The following is a 20,485-nucleotide window of genomic DNA, read 5'->3' as shown; positions in this document are numbered from 1 at the left end:
GACTTGTAATCAAATGTTGCGATACAATATATTGTGATTTAACTGTTTAGCTGGATTTTGTCTCCACAAAGTTAAATTCAATCAACAATTGTTTTGTCAAATCAGAGAAAATTCTCAGTCTGTTCATCTCACTTCAGTCTTTTTATTTCTCCACAATGAGAGTCAAACCCACAGACTGACCAACAAAGTATTCAGTCAAACTGAACTGAACTGATATCAATGTATGGACCACTGCAGCATTTTATCAAACTTCCACAAACAACAAGCTTCACTGCTCTCAAGTTTTTTGAATGAAACATAAAAAAGCCGAACTTTGCAGCTTTATTTCAGATATAAGGGCGGCTGTGGCTCGGTTGGTAGAGCGGTCACTCACTAACCGGATGGTCAGTGGTTCGATTCCCTGACCATGGCAGTCTACATGTAGAAGTATCCTTGGGCAAGATACTGAACCCCAAATTGCTCCTGATGCAGCGTTCATCGGTGTGAATGACTTCCCAATGGTGGCAGGTGGCACCGTTTAGGGTAGCCTCTGCCACCAGTATGAATGTGTGTGTGAATGTCGCAAAGTGACTAGAAAAGCACTATACAAGTGCAGGTCCATTTACCATCACCATTTTACCATTTCAACACGATATCGTGATGCACATGGTGCCTATAGATTCCTTAGATTTTCTTGCCCGCTACAGCCTCTGGAACACTAAATATTGATACTTGCCGGCCATGAATCAATATAATATCGCCACGCAAAATATCTTGATACTATGCTGTATCGATATTTCCCCCACCTCAACAAACAAGTCAAATCCAGAATAGAAGAGATTGCAACCTACAGTAAACCCTGAGTACATAATAGATCCACTGGTTCATCCATTGGAGAAACCTGCACCCCTTTACATGAATCTGATGGCCAAGGTGTCATGTCTTAAAAAGCATTTATGTTAAAGTCATGACGGCTGTCTCATCAGGTTGGACCTCGTAACATTTCTGTATCGCTTCCAACATGGCTCATCAATAAATTGAATGCTGTCAGATAAAGGCTGCAGCAGCAAAAGGTACAAAATACAAAGAGATAGATTAGATAGATAGATTAGATAGATTAGATAGATAGATAGATAGATAGATAGATAGATAGATAGATAGATAGATAGATAGATAGATTAAATGTGTGTTTTTGAGATAGATTAAATGTGTGTTTTGTAACATTGCCCAACCCTCATGATGCAACTTGGGCAAAGAGGGGTTAAAAAACCCTCGTATAACCACAGTCAATACCTCACAAACAGTCTCGCCGTATATTTTCACCAATGTCTCAAAAACAAAAAGCTTTTTCACTTGGAGGCAGCAATGTAACATAAAAGGGCTTTAGAAACAGTCTATATTACACATTTTACAGCTGTGGTAACCAAATATAATGCATAAACTAAATTAAACAGTGAAACATAATTTTACAGCGTAACATGTTGGAGAGGGCGTGGAAACCTATAAAACACTGAAACTATATTTCACAGTCCAGCAAAACATTTAACAAGCTGGAGCTCCATCTTTACTTTATGTTCTCATATACAAGAGCAACTTAGTTCATCTGGTAGGTCTGAACATGTTACTTTACAAAAAGCAAAACCACAACTCAGGAACAATTGTTTTTTTTTTTTTTTTACTTTTGCATTGCAAATTTGATTTTTTTTCTCTGGCAGTTGTTTGTTAACTTGGTTTTATGAAAGACACTTCTGCAGTGTTGCATTTGTTGCTTTCATGTTTTTGCAAAAGAGAGCGAGAGAGAGAGAGAGAGAGAGAGAGAGAGAGAGAGAGAGACAGAGAGAGAGAGAGACAGAGAGAGAGAGAGAGAGACAGAGAGAGAGAGAGAGAGACAGAGAGAGAGTGTGCATCGGCCTCATTACGTAACAATGGATTAGTGCGTCAAGGTATTTGTACCATTAGGGGGTCTGCCTTTATTAGACACATGAAGCCACATCATTAACACACACACACACACACACACACACACACACACACACACACACACACACACACACACACCTAAGTGCCATGCCATCAGCTGTTTAAGATAAGTGTTATCCAGCTGGTTTGGACCAAACTGATGCATCGTGACTGGACTGCTTCAGTGTTCAGGTCCACACAATGAATTCGACATCTACTGATTAGTGGGGGTCAATATTGTAGAAATTTGGATAAAAATGGGACATGTTGGGGACATGTCCCCACCACTTTTTGAAATGGAAGGTTTTGTCCCGGTCCCTTTCAAACTGCAAATTTTGTAAAAAAATTCTGAAAAATAGCTTGATCCAGAAATGTCAACTAATGAATGAGAATTCTTTGAAGGCGTTGGTAGTTGCATACAGTATATAATATGACAGTTATGTATTAACATAGTTAGTTATCCAGGGTGTACCCCGCCTCTCGCCCAATGTCCGCTTGGATCGGCTCCAGCCCCCTGCAACCCAAGTTGAGATAAGCGGTTAAGGATGACTTAATGAATTAATTAATGATTTTTTGGGCTTCTATGGGACACGAACAGCGGTCTCATGGGTAAAAGTCTTCTGTGTTTGATTAACCCAACCATCAACCTTGACCTCCTTCCTGTGTGGACTTTATCACTCTATGCTGTATCACCTGACTTCCTCCTTTAATTCTGTCATACTTACTACGGCCACTGGAGGTCACCGCCTAACAATAATTATAAATATGGGTCAAAATCATACACTGTATATTAAGATCACAGCTTCCATATTAACATCTTGATCGCCCCCTGGTGATTGGCTGCAGTTTAGGTCATAAACCCCGCCCTTTCCATGTTAGCGAATGGGACATGGGGCAAACTAGAAATTTAAGTACACAATAAATCATTGGTTTTAATTACTTTTTGATGCTATAAAACAGGAGTGTAATGTCATGATTGACAGTGGAATTGTGCTGCAATTGGATTTGGTGGGTATCACCACTGTCTTGACTATTTGTGGACTATTCTGGCTTGAGTTTCGTACAGCAGGAGGTGCCTCCTCCAACAGAGATGCCTCGTCCATACAGTCTATGGTCATAATTAGCTGCTTGCACGGTCGAGCTACGGGGTTGTTTTTTAGGGTGAGGACTGTCCGGGTAATAACTGAACGCTGAGCTCTTTTGTTGTAGATTACCATAATTTGTCCACTGGGTTCTTGTCCTTGTGACGTAAAACAAATCCAATCTAGTTCAGCCTTAATCCCTCAATGGAACCCGCCGGCAGACTCAGAGCTCCAGACTTACAGTGCTGAGTAATTGGCTCTTGTCCGCAGCAACATGCAGATGTCGGACACGATGTCTGACTGCAACCACTAAAGATTCCTTAATGGTATGGCCAAAACACATGTTTTTAAATGTAAAATATTTTTTCTATATGTTCATGTGCATCTTCTTACTTAACTAAAGGGGGCCTCTATAGTATCTCCTATGTTGGACTTTGAGCTTTTACAACACAAATCCACTCCATGCTAGTCCTAATCCTTCTGCACCACCAGCACTGGGCTAATATGGACCTGATTGCATTACTACAGCAATTAGAGACCACAGAGTAAGAGATTTACAATGAATCAGCAACAGAGGCAGAGCTTAGGAAAGGACAAACAGCTTCTAACTGAGATATTTTGACACTGGGAAAAAAACACACACCAGAAATATGACATCCACTGCTGCAGAATTTCAGTGGCTTTAACGGCAAACTAGTTCAAGGAATCTCTTTACGCTTACTTCCTTGGATAACCAGATTAAATTACAGTAACGATTTCCACTAGGTTCCAACAGAACAAACCCCTTGGCTGTTTGGCTGTACACAGGGAAAGAGCTAAACCTCAGTCATGTGAGAGCCGTTAAAGTATGAATGAAATTCTGTTTTCTGTCGTACAATCCATCCCTCAGTGCTGGTTTTAAATGGCCTGCAGAATATAGTACTAGAATAAAAAATAGGGATGTTTTCGGTGATGATCACAGATTTGTTCTTTCTGTGTGTTTGGTGGACAAATCTGGACAATTACAGCACTGGCTACTATATTCAATTTGTCATTTTAGTAGCAGGGATTCAAATCAATATATCCTTGCAAAGAATCCTTGTGGAAAACCTAAAGAAAAAACAGCCCTAAGATATATTTTTAGGAGAACTCTAGAAGACGTTCCCCATGTTTGAGACCCAAAAGCAAACCCTTAGCTTGAGTCCCAGCAGAGCGAGAGGAGATGAGAGGCTGAGCGAGGCGGTGCAGATGAATTGGCCGCAGTAATGTGATGTTAGTGGGTCTGTGACGAGCCACAAGCCTTCAAATTGCAGAGAGAGATGCCGAAAAGAATCAAGAAAGAGCTGCGAGGGAGGAGAAGGATTTCTTTTCCCAGTCAGCTGAAATGATAAACTTGGCTGACTGAGATCAGCCACTGAGTACAGATATAGCTATAGACGGACATGTTGTATATACAGACATAAGCAGCGTGCATGTCAACTTCAAACTGTGTACACAACATCAAGTATGTGCTATATGCCTTTTAAGGAGGCATGCTTTAAAAGCTTTCAGCTCGCCATATCATATGCTTAAAACAACCTGAGATTGTGTCGACTTGCTCGAATAACAGATTAGGGCTGGGCGAAAGAGGGGTTATATATATATATATATGTGTGTGTGTGTGTGTGTGTGTTTTTAAATTGTGATATGGAATTAGACCATATTGCATATATCAATATAGTTCAATTTTGTCTCTTTCTTTATATATAAATGCTACCCTTGCTAGGGTTTGTCATATTTAGCTCTTTTGTAATGTTCGTTATTCTTTTCTCATATATAAATATATTTATTTCAGAAAAAGATTGGCCTATTTTATAGCATAGGCAGATTTTTTAAATTAAATTTAGAGCACTTTATGGAGCTCTGATATAAAAAAAGGTACTCCTGTTGTTATACAGTATTTATGTTAACTTAAATAAACTGTTTCAATAAAACTACTTGTCGTATTTGGCTTTGACTTTGACTGAACATTTGCTCTCACTTTGTGATAAAAATATCAGGATATATATATCTATTGTATATCGATATTCAGCCTAAATATATCAGGATATGACTTCTGGTCCATATCGCCCAGCCCTATAACAGTTACATTATAGAGAAAATGGCTCTCGCTATTGTGCACCTATCTTTATTGTGCGCATGCTATAAATCATACTAGGATTACTTAAGTTCCATTCAAAACTCCTTCATCAGGCAGAACCTTTGCTTTAATGGAGAGATGGACTTAAACGTTCTTCTTTCTTGAAAACTGGAATTCATTTCAGCAACAAAAAAAGGATCTGACTAACCCAGATGCATTTCAGAACTGAGAGTACATGTGGATTTGTTTTTACGTGACATTAAAGACTCGTAATCAAATGTTGCAATACAATATACTGCAATTTTAACTTTTTAACTGCATTTTGTGTCCACAAAGCAAATAAGAGAAAATTCTCAGTCACTTCAGTCTTTTTATTTCTCCACAATGAAAGTCAAACCCACAGACTGACCAACAAAGTTTTCAGTCAAACTGAACTCAACTGATATCAAACATGTATGGACGACAACAACTGCAGCATTTTATCAAACTTTCAAAAACAACAAGGTTCACTGCTCTGAATTTTTTTGAATGAAACATAAAAAAAGCCGAACTTTGCAGCATAATTTTAACAACTTCCCAACCCGATATCCAGACACGCATGGTGCCCATAGATTCCTTAGAGCTTCTCGTTTCATATCATACCAGTATCTCCAGTATATGAAGTGAGCGTGATTCACCTTTGCGACCATTAACTGTAGGTTGGTGGTTCTGGCTAGACACTGACCATATTAATTCCATTGTTATGTATGTGAAAAATACTGCCAGCCCGCCAGCCATCGGAACGATAAATATTGATACTTAGTGGCCATGAATCGATATAATATTCATTCATTATCCTTATCCGCACTCAGGTCCGGGGGGAGCTGGAGCTGATCCCAGCTGACATTGGTACACCCTGGACAGGTCTCCAGACTATCACAGGGCTGACAGATAGAGACAGACAATCACACTCTCATTCACACCTACAGGCAATTTAGAGTCACCAATTAAACCTAAGTACATGTTTTTGGACTGTGGGAGGAAGCCGGAGTACCCGGAGAGAACGCAGACACAGGGAACACATGCAAACTCCACACAGAAGAGCCGCAGGCGGGAGGCGAACCGGCGACCCTCTTGCTGTGAGGCGAGAGTGCTAACCACTAGTGATGTGCCAATGAAGCCTCATGAACCATTTCCTTTATTTTCTGAGCCCACTAGATGGAGCTCTCTGTTCAACAAAGAGCTAAAAACACACTCAATTACCATTGCTTGAGCCTTTTTCTATAAAGCAACAGCTCCATCTAGTGGAGTCAGAAAATAAAGAAAAATGGTTCATGAGTCTTCATTGGCACATCACTAGGTAATGCCATGATTCACAGTGGAATTGTGCTGCAATTGGATTTGGTGGGTGTCACCACTGTGCAGACGCTGGCGGACTTTTTTGGCTTGACTTTTTGTTGATTATTTGGCTTCACTTTTGTACAGCGGGAGGAACAGATACAGTCTATGGTCATAATTAGCTGCTTGCATGGTCGAGCTACGGGGTTGTTTTTTAGGGTGAGGACCGTCAAGGTAATAACTGAACGCTGAGCTCTTTCGTTGTAGATTACCATAATTTATCCACTGGGTTCTTGTCCTCGTGACGTAACACAAATCTTGACTAAACTAAACTAAACTAACCACTACATCACGTGTAGCAACGATATAAAATTGCGATACTATACTATGTCCAGTCTTGAAGCTAAGCTAAGCTAACCCCCTGCTGGATTTATCTTTCTTCACTGTAGACACATGACAGTGCGTCATCAATAATTAATTTAACTCTTGGCAGAAAAGCAAATATTTCCCACAGTATCAAACCAGACATATCAGAGATTCAGACTTTGTCAACAATTAACACTGTAGATAAAGGAAAGTAGCGAGACCTCGAACATTCTGTGATGGACTACTGAACGCTGCTCAAGGTCCAGTCTGGTTACTTCCTTCTGCCATCTTGTCACATGTCTCTCAGCACGCTATCTAATAAAACATTAATGTGGAACAGCACGTAAAAAAAGGGAAGCATCCACACAGGATAAACATCTTTCACTCTCCCATTACTCTCTTCCCAGATGTTAAAACGCTTTTACATGGAGTTTTGTTATTGTCTAACCCATCTCCATTACTTGAAGAAGCTCATTTTAAGCCAAAGGGCCATAAAAGGATATGAGAAATATATAAAGAATGTGTCCAGATAACACAGCTCCATACCAACATTTCTTTGTTCCCTCCTCCTCTCTTTTTCTCCCCATTCTTTTACCTCCTGTCTGATTATCTCAACATCCCTCCTCTCTGTTTCTTTGTCCTCTCTCTCGCCAACCACACATACCTAACTGGGAACATGGCCTTTAAAACCGCGGTATTTCCTCTTGACCCATTCAACCATTCAACGCCTGCATAGTCAGCAGGAGACGGTGACCACGAAGGAAATTATTCATTAGATTTCAGTCCAGAGCTCTCAAGAATGTCACTGTTACTTTGACTTTGTTCGTATGCCTAAAAATGCAAAAAAAAGATACAAGAATGTGAAAGCACACAATAGTATTAGTAGTAAGAGTTTGTGTCCTAGTGTGGTATCATGATGCATGAGTCAGAAGGGTTTAATGCTGCTTATATCATTAATCAAAATACAGGATGTCTGCATTAATATTTTGGGAAAAAACACTCTCAAAATGAAAACCTCTCCATTGGCACAATCTTGAAATAAATGTTTAGCTGACCAACATAAAAAATATTTCTGTTACAAAAAAGACAAACAAAAACTTCACTTTTGTGCAGCTGGCAGCAGCAAATTCAGGTTTTTGTTACTTTTTTTATGCCGTTACTTGTACGACTGGGGCTTTGCTATGCATGCTGACCTTTGTTTTGGGACACGACCAAGTTAACTTCTCATTACCAGAAAAGCTAACTTTGTGTATATTCTCGGTGAGCATTTTCATTCTACTAGCTACCATTTAAGGTAAGCTAGACAGAACTTCCAAAAAGTGCTGGTGTTGTAGTACTCCAGATTGGTCATTTTTGGAGGTTTTTGGTCTTGTCTCGGAATTGAGGGCATTTTTACTCGGTCTTGTCTCGGACTGGGCGGACTCTGGTTTTTTTAATGAGACCGGTCAAGACCACCGCTGATTGGCTTTTTGTCCATGCGTTACTGATAAGAGTGAAAACGGACCCTCTCAAAAACAGCTAATAACTTCAAATCATTGTGCTGCTCTGAAAACAACAGGGCAAAGATCGTTTTTGTTGTCACATTCATTTAAATGCCAACTTAAATAAAAAGAAAAATCACATTTTAATGTTTTGTTATGATTTTCCTTTGATATATGGTCTTGGTATGTCTCAGTCTCGTACTCTAAAAGTCTTGGTCTTGTTTCGCTCTCTGTCCCTCCCGTCTCGGTAATGTCTTGGTCTCGGCTGGTGTGGTCTTGACTACAACACTACTGCACAGGAAACCCATCTATACATTAATCATGTACAGATAATTATATTCAACAAGGCTCAAAATTCTCAGTCTCAAGCCCACCTTCGAATAATCTGACAACAATTTAGCCTCTAAGGAGAACATCTGATGTTTCTGAGGTTCTGGTATAGTCAGAGGATATACGGATGTAGGAGCTATTTCATTAGTTTGATTATTATATTATTATTGTTTATTTTGTTTTTATTCTTGTGTGTACACACTCAAGGCACAAAGCACCAGACCAAACATGTATTAGGCATTGATTAAGGTAGCAGGTGGTAGTGACAGGTATTGCTCCATTTTGCTTTGAACTGGAAATTAAATGAACCAAAACGTGGATCCTGCCTGGACAATGGACTTCTTTTTGCCTGAGTACATCCGAAACAAACTTGTGCATGTGTGGCCTTTTGTGCAAGTTTTAAAAGTGAAAGAACTATCTTACAAATAGCCACGACAACAGATAATAGCTATCTGGGCCAAGACTTCTTCTGTCAAAACTACTCAGACTATAATCCAGAACACTTCCAGTGCCAAAATCTTGTCCCAATGGTTCTGCATTTATATGTTCTGTTTTTCCCAAATTTTCAATGATATACGCAGAATTCCAGTCAAAGTCATGATTTAATCCTGTCAAGCATCATAATGTCAGTGAACTGGTGACCTTTAGCATACGGTAAGATGCAGAACATCTGTGCTTCTTCAAATTACACTGCATGACTGCCAACAAAAACAGTTGCCTTAGATGTAGGAAAAGCCTTAGTTTCAAGTTGACAGAGCAACTTTGGTGCTTTAGAAATATGAATTACTGGGATTTTAATTACTGCATGCCTGCTTCTTTATTTCTAAACTGAACAGGACTTATATATCCTTAAAAGTCGGGTCATCTTCAGGTTAAAAAGTATTGTTAAAAATACCATGATTGACCAAATAGCTCCAAAATGCCTTTTACCCCTGAGGTTTGTTTACGATTTCTAAGCCAGTCTTTTTGTTTGGGGGTTTCTCTGGGCGTCTGGCCCTCCTCACTCTGCCACATTCTCTGCTCCATCTCCTGCTGTTTGAAACGGGGCTGTGCTCTTAGCAACAAGCCTTACATGGACTCAAGACAGAAACTGACCAAACAATCTCATCAGTCACTCTGCACAGTCTACATTCATTTACAGTTGCATCACCACTTCTGCTGAACAAAATCTACTGTAGTTACATAATGACTGTAAGACCAAGGAGATACTGGGAAAGATGGTGAAAAAAGGGAAGATGCGCTCCAAACCACCACTGAAAGACTAAAATACCTGAATAGTGCATGTTGCATCATGAGTTGTGGTCAATTAAGCCTTTCCCTTAGGAAAAATGAGTTGCTCATGTGTTGCTCAATTTCTTCTCTGAGATCAGTTTGAGCTTCACATATTCATATCATTCTATAATAGATCAACACTCTACAACAATAGATAAGCTAGAAAAAAGGGACAAAGACAAAGGAGGTTGAGTTGAGAAAACCATTTGAGCAATACTTGAGAAGTGGGATCAACTGAGGAGATCTCATAGCTGTCAATGTCTCAATTGTCATGTCTCAATTCAATTCTCCTTAAAAAAATAACCATGACATAATACAACTATGAGATCTCCTCAGTTGATCCCACCAAGGTTATAATAGTTTTGGATTTTTCATTAGTTTTAATTTTGTTGTGATTTTTTGTTTTTAAATTCAGTTAGTTTTAATTGTTTTTAGAGTGAGTTTGTTAGTTTTGATTAGTTTTTATTTTTTGGAAAATACTTAGTTTTAGTTAAGTTTTTGTTAGTTTTAGTGTTAGTTTTTTTTTGTAATGGGGTATCTGTTGGGTGTCAGATTAAAAAAGGTCACAATAAATGTTGCCTTTATTTCCTTTTATTATCCATCTCAGCCCCAATAAGTTTATTAAGTCATAAACCAGATAGATGAAATAGATTTCATATCAACCAAAAAGGTTTACGTATGAAAAAAGTTGACAAAGACGAAAACGAAGGACTATATATTTCACTATAAATTTAGTTAGTTTTGTAACCACAAAATACAGTTTCAGTTAGTTATCGTTTTTTTAAAAACTCGTTTTTATTTTTATTTCAGTTAATGAAAAAGTTTTTTCAGTTCTAGTTTTCGTTATTTCGCTAGTTTTCGTTAACTATAATAACCTTGGATCCCACTTCTTAAGTATTGCCCAAATGGTTTTCTCAACTCAACCTCCTTTGTCTTAGTGATGTCTTTGTCTCTTTTTAGCTTATCTATTGCTCCGAAAGGTCCCTAAGGAGAAGTAACTCAGAAACAAATGATCACAGAATGATACGAATATGAGAAGCTCAAACTGATTTCAGAGAAGAAATTGAGCAACACATGAGCAACTCATTTTTTCTACGGGTTGTGAAGCCCTGTGCTTGTGCAGCACACAATCAGTATTTACCCGTCAAAAATTCTTAATAATGTTTTAAACAATATCTTCTTGATTTAACTCAGAGGTTAACAAAAGTAGCCTTTTTAGCTGCCAACTGTCAATTTTGTCCTCTGAAACTGTTGCTAGCAGCTGTAGCTAGCTTGTAAATTAAGCTAACGGTAACTCCGCAAGTTTTCTGAAAACGCTGTCTCCTGCTGACTTCTTTTTAAAAGTAAGCATTAGAATTAGGTCATATTGTTCATGTTTTGAAAAGGTTTGTTACCGCTTGCAATAAAACAACATGAGGGCTTTAAGAGTGAGGCCTCACCAGTGTGTTTGGCAAAATTTTGCTATCCCACATAGCAAGTTTAACTGTGATGGCTGTAATGTACATTTACAGTACATAATCCCAAAAAGGTCTGGAAAGACCAGCTATCAAATCTACTTTTTATGTCACATACACACAGTAGAAAAATATGAAAAATTCACCCTTGTATTATAATTAAGTTACTTAATGATATGCACCTTGGTGTAACTTGGATGCAATGTTTTATTAGCATAAGCTAGTTAGCCAGACATGCTAATAAGCTAACATTAGAGAACACACAATTCCAATTACACTTTTGCTGGCTTTGGAGCGTGGAGACCCAACAAATGTGCAAACATCCCAAGTTTCTGGGATGTTTAAAAAAAAACTTTTTTTGCTGTCCTATATTCAGCCTCAGTTAAAATCTGTTTGCACAGGCATCCTTTAATTCTTCGGATGCGTTGCTCGATAGAAAATCTTTTCTGAGAGCATAGGGAAGGAGTTACTCTGTATACGAGTTTACTTTGAGGGCACCATCAGTGATATTTTCTTGGTTTGTCTGCATACTGAAAGTTTGTAGAAGGACGTGATTAATGTTAACCTTGGGTTAAGTTTAAACCACTTCTAGAATGACACAATTGGGGTTCTTTAGTTGAATCTGTGTGTTTTATGTCCTGCAGCCCACCCCTAATTCACTTTCTCCCTGTGTCACACACACAAACAAAATGTTTGTCTAAGTCAGCTCTGCTGAGTGGGCCATAAAAGCTTGTATTGTTGTCATGTCATGAGACTGAAAGGCCAAAGAAAGTGGAAGGGGGTATCAGAGCGTCTCCCCAGCTCTGGTACATAAAAAGATACTTTACTATAGTGAAAAAGCTAAAGGCCCTCATTATCCTAACCCTCTGTGGTCCAATCACACTGCCAAGCCCGCTCCTAAATATAGCCAGTCAAAGCATTAAAACCAGTTCCAGCTATAAAGGAAAACATTCACTACAATTTAAATGAGGAAAAGGTCTAATATATCCACAGCTATCAAGTATCAGCAACAATATGACTGACCCTGCATCAGAGAGAATTTACAGGAATCATGTTCATTCCCTGCATGAAACTAGAAATGAAAGCGAGGTTAGTTCTGGGATTTTCTGACTAGTCATTCACTTCCAGTGTAAAATAAGTCTCTTCAGTCAATCAGCTCTGAGTCATACAGCTGACTGTCAGCGCCTACTACAAGCCATCAATTGTCTCAGTAAACAATGAGAAACAAAAGTTCCATTAGACAGCTGCAACAAAAGACACTGTCAACTCTGGGAAAACCCCCAACTTGCTAATTAAAATCAGCGCACTCTAAGAAAAGATTTGTAAATTCTGTCAGAATTTGGATTTGTGGTTTGGTCAACATGTTTGGCTCTTCAGTACAAGACACTGCCAATTGTAAATGAAATAAATACATTCAATTACAGAGTGTGTGACTACTGACACATATTGAGATATCACAAGCAGTCTGTGGCCCCAATAAAAGTGACAAATCTCTTTCCAGGGCCAAATAACAACCACATCCTGTCACACCAAGTGTTAAAGGTGTTGTACATGTTGAGTCGTGTTGTTAATAGCATGATGTCAGTTGAGATTGTGCAATGTGCAGGAGATATTTTATGGCTAATACATGAGTTTCACAATATCATTTCATCATGATCATTTACCAGTAATACATGCAACTAAAAACATCATTAGAAAAAGGAAACTTACTTCCTGCTCTTGAAGCATCCATACATCCCAGCCATGTTGTAAAACTGCAAAAAGATGCTTTCCTGAGACAAAATACTTCTTTCGCCCTCAAAAAAACGTTTTGTCCAAGAATATAACCCTCAAATCCAACAGCTTGTGCTGTTGTCCCACATCAGACTCCCTTCTCTTTTTGAAAAACCACTCTCTCTTTGCACTGGAGAAGACTGCGCTCTCTTCCAAGTCAAACCATCTTCTGGGGTTCCTCCCCCTTTTGAGCTCCACTCAAGTCAAATTTCGTACAGAGCTCCCTTCTCCAAACTTTGGCAGCAAAGGCACAACAGCAAGCCAATCCTTACCACTCCAGTACTCGCATACAACGCCAGCCAAAGTGGGATCAGTATATCACATAGGAAGCTCAGAAATATGGAAAGAAAGTTTGAAAAGCAGGAATCTTCTTTTCAAATCAACCAGGAATGTCTTCGAAAAAAAAGGCTTTTCCGCGAGAATCGTGTCTCACAGAAGAATCGCAGAAATCCTACAATCAGCAGTGAGCTAGAGGACAAACAATTGACTAGATGAGTGAGTGAGTGGCTGCTGCATGCCTCACTCCTCTCCTCCCGGTCACCACGGCTGGTAATGCAGCAGAGGGAGGGCTGGAGGAGGGAAGAGGATAAAGAGGGTGGAGTGAAGGAGGAGGCGAGTGTGAAGAAGAGGCTGCCCCCCAATCACCCCCCATTATCCTCTTTCTTTGTCTCTCTACTGTTGAGTTACATACAAAAATATTATTGTAAACTGAACAATGGCAAATCTTTCATTTCTATGATGAATATCTTTAAACAGATGCATTACCTGTACAGTGTTACTTTGACACTTTACGGAACAAATAATAATAATAATAACTTAAATTTATGTAGCGCCTTTCACGAAACCCAAGGACCTTTTACAATACAATGCAGTAGGCATGACTAAAAAATTGAGGGTTTGAGTTTGAGGGGTTAAGTGACTCCATAAGCTTTTGTGACATGAAAAAGGTTTTGGAACATATCCAGGGAGGCACATTGCAAAAAAGGTGTGTCTAAAAACAAGATAAAAACACTAAATCTGTTTAGTTTCAATTATTAAATCTAGAAATAAGCATGTTGAACGTTTCAAATGAGAAATTAACTCTTAAAGCAAGATAAATTAAAGCTGCAAGCAGCGATGAACTGGCCCGAGCAGAGTGCACTGACAATTATTTGGTTCTTACCAAGATAAAAAAAAAACAACCTTTAGATTTAGAAGTGTTGGATTATTTATGTTGTTTTAAGAGTTAATTTCTTATTTTAAACGTTCAACGTGCTTATTTCTAGATTTAATTACTTAATTTAAGAAATCTCGTCAAGTGAAATTATCTGTCCATGCAGCAAGATCATTTCCCTCAGATTTAGTGTTTTTATCTTGTTTTTTGACACCTTTTTTGCAGTGCAGCTTTGGGGGTTTCAGCCTGGAGAGAGTTCCAGAGGCTGGGGGTTGCGGAGCTGAAGGCAGGAGCGAAAAAGTTTTTCGTTTGGTGCGGGGGTGATAAGCAGACATGTGTTAGAGGACCTCAGCTAATTGTCAGTTAGAGGAAAAAAAGCAGGACTGACAACATGAAAGCTTGAATTCAGGCTGGTCTGTCATGATGGTTTGGAATAGTTATAAGGCGTGTTTCCATTAGGGTAAATAGTGGCTGCTGGGAAAGTCTCAGGCCACGCCCTCTCAAATGTCCGCTCACTCGGCGTGGCTCCATTACAAAAAAAGGCCCCAGAGGGATTTACGAGACTCTGGAGGTGACGAATGGTTTTCAATCGTTGCGTAATCACTTAGCGACAGTTTCGACCGTGATGTCACATACGCGAAGGTTTTAAAAAATGGTGCGTGCTGTTGTGGCATCGAGTACTACGTCACATCCCGCTTATCGTTTTATCCAATAAGCAACCAGGCTTTTTCACGGGACGAAAAATGGCCCTGCTCTTTGACAGGGCCAAAAAAAAAACTCCGGTCAAACGGTCACTTGGGGCGGCTCACATTCAATTTAGGGGCGTTTCGGCGAGGGAGACACGCCTCACTCCGAGTATTTGACTATAGTGGAAACGCACCTATAGTTTTTTTGTTACCATGTAGGAAGTAATCACTTTTACTGACATGGGGTCTATCTGAAAGATGATGTCAACTTGCAACTTGCAGTTAACATAATACGAACAGAACATTTTACCACCTTTTAGCTCATTGTTTTGGTTGTATGGACTTCAACTTTACGTTACAATTTTGTTCCCTTCGTCGTTGTTTCCAGCTGAAGCAGTCAGAGTCAGAATGAAAAACTGTGATGTTCAGCGTTCATGCAGTCTGTTTGAACTTTTTCTTCTTTTTTTTGCCAGTGTGCAAAATGCTAGAAGACTGTGACAGTTGCACTACTGCGTGTTTAAAATAAATGAAAATAAACCCAAATGCCATTATTTATTTTTATTTTTTATGTTACACCCCTGCCTACTAGACCACTGGACGTACCCACATGTTGACTATTATTTTACTGTAATATCTTGCTTTCATGACTGACACAGGTGACGTATATTTGAGAGTTAATACAACACAAGCAAAGATGACGTCAAGAAACAACACAAGAGTAAGTGCCATGGGTTCAGTTTGAGTCCATTAGGATTTAAGTGCTTTTAGGTCACGCAAGCGGTCAGTGCAAAAGTTTGTTTTATTGTATTTTATTGCATCTATATCAACTGAGAATAATGAAGTGCTGTATGTTAATGAACCTTGAGAACATGCTGGCAGAAATTTACCTGACAATTTAAGACAAATAAAGGCGATATAACATTTTTAAAAAGCCATTTTCTCAGTAATCCAGGGACATATTGGACATCATATCTATTATAAGTACTAGGAGTCCATTCAGTATAGACTTTCCTGGTACACTCTGTTGTTCTACTTTCATTTAATGGATTTGCATTTCAAAACGAATCAATATACCGCACTTAGTGATGACAGCACTGATTTTCTGCTTGATAGATGTGATGGGACCTTCATAATGGAGGTCGTAGTTTGATTTAAATGCAACTGCAAACTACAGTCATGGAAAAAATCATTAGACCACCCTTGTTTTCTTCAATTTCTTGCTCATTGTAATGCCTGGTACAACTAAAGGTACATTTGTTCTGACAAATATAATGATAACAACAAAAATAGCTGATAAGAGTTTAATTTAAGAGCTGATATCTGATGATAATGATTTTGGTTGTTGTCAAGAAAATAATGGAAAATGTCTAGATATCAGCTCTTAAATTAAACTCTTTTGAGGTATTTTTGTTGTTATCATTATATTTGTCCAAACAAACGTACCTTGAGTTGTACCAGGCATTAAAATGAACAAGAAATTGAAGGAAAAAATGGTCTTATCATTTTTTCCATAACTGTATGTAGAGAACAGAATGTGCTTCCCCCAACAGCAATATGGATGCTTTGTAAAATTGGAATTCAAAGTATGTCTGTGATGCCACATGTTGCCATGCACTACTGTATATTAAGAGAGAAAAATGTGCAGCTTGTTTGAGTTAACTGAACACTGAAGTGGCCAACTCCTGCATGCCACTGTCCATCAAACGCCTGCACAAAAACAGATCCGCCAGTTAATCATTCTATCTATCTCAGTAGGGGGTCTAGTGGTCGTGAAACAGCCTGTCGCAGTTAATCACTGTAAGTAGGGAGCTTATCTACCTACAGCCACTACAGCTCCAAGTGCTTATGCATGTGTGGCTGCGGACGGTTGATCCTGAGACTCCCTGCTGCTAAAACCCCTCAGACACACTCACAATCAAGAGAAGGACTCAATTTTAGATATCTGGCCAGTTTACTTAAATGATCACTGAGGAATCATTACAGCTATCAGAATAGTATCATGTATGACAGGGCACATCTTTACACGTTTCAATAGTCCAAGGATTAGTGAGATTCCAAGAGAAAGTTTAAAGATTTACTTCTTGGAAAAGTGCTTTGTCACACAATTGAACCTCTTCACTTAATCTTCTTCCACGTATACACAGGCATTTGTTAAAACGTCTTTTTACTCTAAATGAGACCATAGTTTAAAAAATGTACATCATGCTGGAGTAAAGAAGGCTTGAAACTAGTGATTGAGACCATAAAAGCACTTGAAAAATATTTACTCAGTTAATAAATCAAGTAAGAAGAAGGCTTATTTTCCTTAGACATCTATACAACTAAGACTTCTTTGTGCAACCAGTGGAGTCGCCCCCTGCTGGCCATTACAAAGAATGCAGGTTAACATCACTTTTCAGACTATCCAAAGGGTCCAAATTCACCCCACCAACAATATATCTACACCTGTTGTTTTGGCATGCTCTTCACAATGCTTCAATTGTTTTTAGCATTTACATTCAGAAAGAGATTTTTAAAAATACAGTACTTGAATGGACGGGATTCCTTCTAAATCCCTGTTTTCAAAATGACCCGCGTCCATGTGGACTAGGCCTTATTGCCAAAGTGTCATCTTGAGGCGACTGACCTACAAAAGTTGACAAAATCATCCAAAACGCATTAATCATCAGACCACTCACAGAGGAGTGGTGATAGTGGAATGAATGTCTCAATCCCAGCATGCCCAGACTGAATGTTGTCTGTGTGATTCATTCCAAACATGTTGAAATTGATCTAAGCTGTCCAAGTCACTGGAGCGTGTGTGTGTGTGTGTGCGTCAGTGTAAACAAAGACAGAGCCGGTCTGTATCAGTTCCAGAGCTCTGCAGCTCCTTTTCAACAGCATAACACACAAACACACGGCCACTAAGATCAGTTTTGGCACACTGGGGCTGAGAAATTCCTTTAAACACACACACACAGACACACACGTTGCCAATAAACCAGCAGGAAGGACCCTCTCAGAGTGAAGTAGTGTTGACAAAGGATTTCCACCATTTTAATGTATGCGTGAATCAGTGCTTCCTCCGATACATTCAGGGTTGTCTCGGCTTTGCTAGATTAATTCCAGGAATCAGGATCCTGGGATTTCCCATCCTGAATCTCTCTTTGCTGCAGTGGGGAGGTCAAGTCACACAGGAAATCTAATTAATAAGTCACATAAACCTAACAGGAGTAACAAGTTTACAATTTTGTTACTTGATTCTGCAGCCGTAAGGACATATTGATTATTTTTGACAGACTGACACATCACAGCTGAAAGTGATACTCAGGATGAGAACATGAACGTATTCTGAAACATAAAGCTTCATATTCAAATATTTGTGAAACATGTTCAGGCTTCCTCTCACATACAACCAATTAGACAGGGTAAGTTGGCGTTTAGCTGCCAGACAGACGCACAGGTTTGATTGAGAAATACAGTACAGACTGATGTTCATGGTGACAATAGACCACTGTAATAATGAGTTTTAAACAATGGTGGAAGAAGTATTTAGATCTCTTACTTCAGTTAAAGTACTAATACCACACTGTGAAATGACTCCACTACAAGTAAAAGTCCTGCATTCAAAACTTACTGACGTAAAATGACAAAAGTATCAGCATCAAAATGTACTTAAAGTATCAAAAGTAAAAGTACTCGTTATGCAGAATGGACCCACTCAGATTGTTTTATATATTCTAAATATATTATTTTTTAAAAATTATCGATGCATTTATGTTAGCAAGGTTTTAATTTAGTAAAGATAGGGCATACTTAATTTGTAAATAACTGTAGAAAATCACTCACATTGGATGAGGAATCTCAAAATCACGACGTGTAGTATACTGGAGCATACAAGATTTTAAGACTGGACTTTCTTGTATAAACAGACCATTGAACCAGTTACACTGTTGCCACTACAGAGGCATCAACTCTATCTTTTGCTAGTATCACACCAGGTTGCTGAATATAACCAATAAAAATCCTGTCACATTTTTTTCTACCATACTTAGATAATATATAATTACTCCAATGTACTTGACATTGGAGTAATTATATATTATCTAAGTATGCATCATCACTGACAAGTGACGCAGACCAGAACTAATGAAACAATTGGGGGATTGCTCAATTAGGAAATGACGCATTCATTCATTATCTATAACCACTTATCCTAACTAGGGTCGTGCGTGGATTGAAAGAGCCTCCCTGGCAGAGTTTGGCACTGAGTTGTAGGTTAGTCAGTTGAAAGGAAGCAGGAGGAGGGTTTTCTTCAGAGGATTTTATTTTTGAGGTTATATTTTGTAATTATGGCTGATACTGGGGCAGGATTAACCAAAAGAAAAAGAAAATAACTGACCAAAGAAGCTAATAAATTTAACCTCGATTACGGTGGGAGCATATTTATTCAATGAAACAGGTCGAAAATGTGCGTGACAACATCCAATCAGAGTGAGCCATCGTGGAGCTAAACGCGGAGCTGAGGGCAGCGAAATAGATGTCAGCCATGACTGAGCAATAAACCAGGGAGGTAAAGGTGAATGTTGGGAAAGAGCGAAGGAATTTACAATCCATCCGCCGTTGTATCGAGAGAAAACTAACATTCACAGCACTGCAATTCACACACAGGTGTGGTGCATTCAATAGCGTCGGAACGGCTATGGTGAGTTCAAGAGCGAGGGACATATGAAAACTTACAGAGAAACAAGTTATTACTGAATGTAACTTAGTTCAATAAAGAAGTTAGCAAAACATTTATAGCGTGTGCTTTCTAACAACAACAAATCTCACAATTTGTTTATCTTGGGTCTTGCATACCTGCAAAAACACTGAGGAGTGTAAATTAGTTCACTGTGTAATTTTATACTTTTTACATTTGTTGTACTGTTGAGTAAAAATTGTTTTTCTATTTTTCTATTTCATCTTATTTAATTTGCTTTGTTATTTACATCGTATGTTAATATAATATTGAACCTAGCTCTAGTTTCTTTAGTTTTTAGTACAGATGCTTTAAAACTGGCAGTTTAAAAACAAAAATAAAAAAAATCATGATAATAATCGAGATTGGATGATATGAAAAAAATATATCATGATCCTTTTTTTTGCCATATCGCCCAGCCCTACTATCAAGTCTCATAACTTGTGCACAACAAAAAATGTTAAAGCTGCATAAATAACGTTTTTGGCCACTGGGGGGCACAACATTAACACGTATTCACCTTATAAAGTTGTTATGGTGAACATGTTAGCAATTACATACCCATTTACAATCACACACAAAGCAACTTTTGCATTACTTTGAAGTCAAGTCCTTTACTTTTTGCTCCCCACAACTCACTTTTTTGTCTGTCATTTGGTGCCGGGCAGTTAGTGTACAGTGGGTTTATCAGAGTTATTTTTGCAGTTACCAGCCAAACATTAAAGCTTGTAAAAACCAAAACAATGAGCTGAAAGATGGTAAAACACTGTTTACAGCTGAGGGGAACCGCAGAGTCAGGTAATAATTATCTATAG

General features: G+C 38.7%; 1 protein-coding gene across 3 annotated transcripts in view; it reads right to left on the bottom strand.

Annotated features, from left to right (window-relative positions):
• Positions 1 to 20,485, bottom strand: part of zgc:66433 (uncharacterized protein LOC321250 homolog) — a 77,448-nt gene that overhangs the window by 47,045 nt on the left and 9,918 nt on the right. Inside the window, exon 1 of one of the 3 annotated variants that reach the window (XM_059346204.1) lies at positions 13,049 to 13,668. The exons of the other annotated variants lie outside the window; for them this stretch is intronic. Coding sequence (XP_059202187.1) covers positions 13,049 to 13,083 — 35 coding nt within the window. The 5' untranslated portion in view covers positions 13,084 to 13,668. Of the gene's footprint in view, positions 1 to 13,048; positions 13,669 to 20,485 lie in introns of those variants that run through there. 3 annotated transcript variants of the gene reach the window in all.

Source organism: Centropristis striata, chromosome 12 (genome assembly GCF_030273125.1).
Source record: "Centropristis striata isolate RG_2023a ecotype Rhode Island chromosome 12, C.striata_1.0, whole genome shotgun sequence".
In the NCBI taxonomy this organism is placed as follows: Eukaryota; Metazoa; Chordata; class Actinopteri; order Perciformes; family Serranidae; genus Centropristis; species Centropristis striata.
This window is presented reverse-complemented; position numbering and strand designations above follow the sequence as displayed.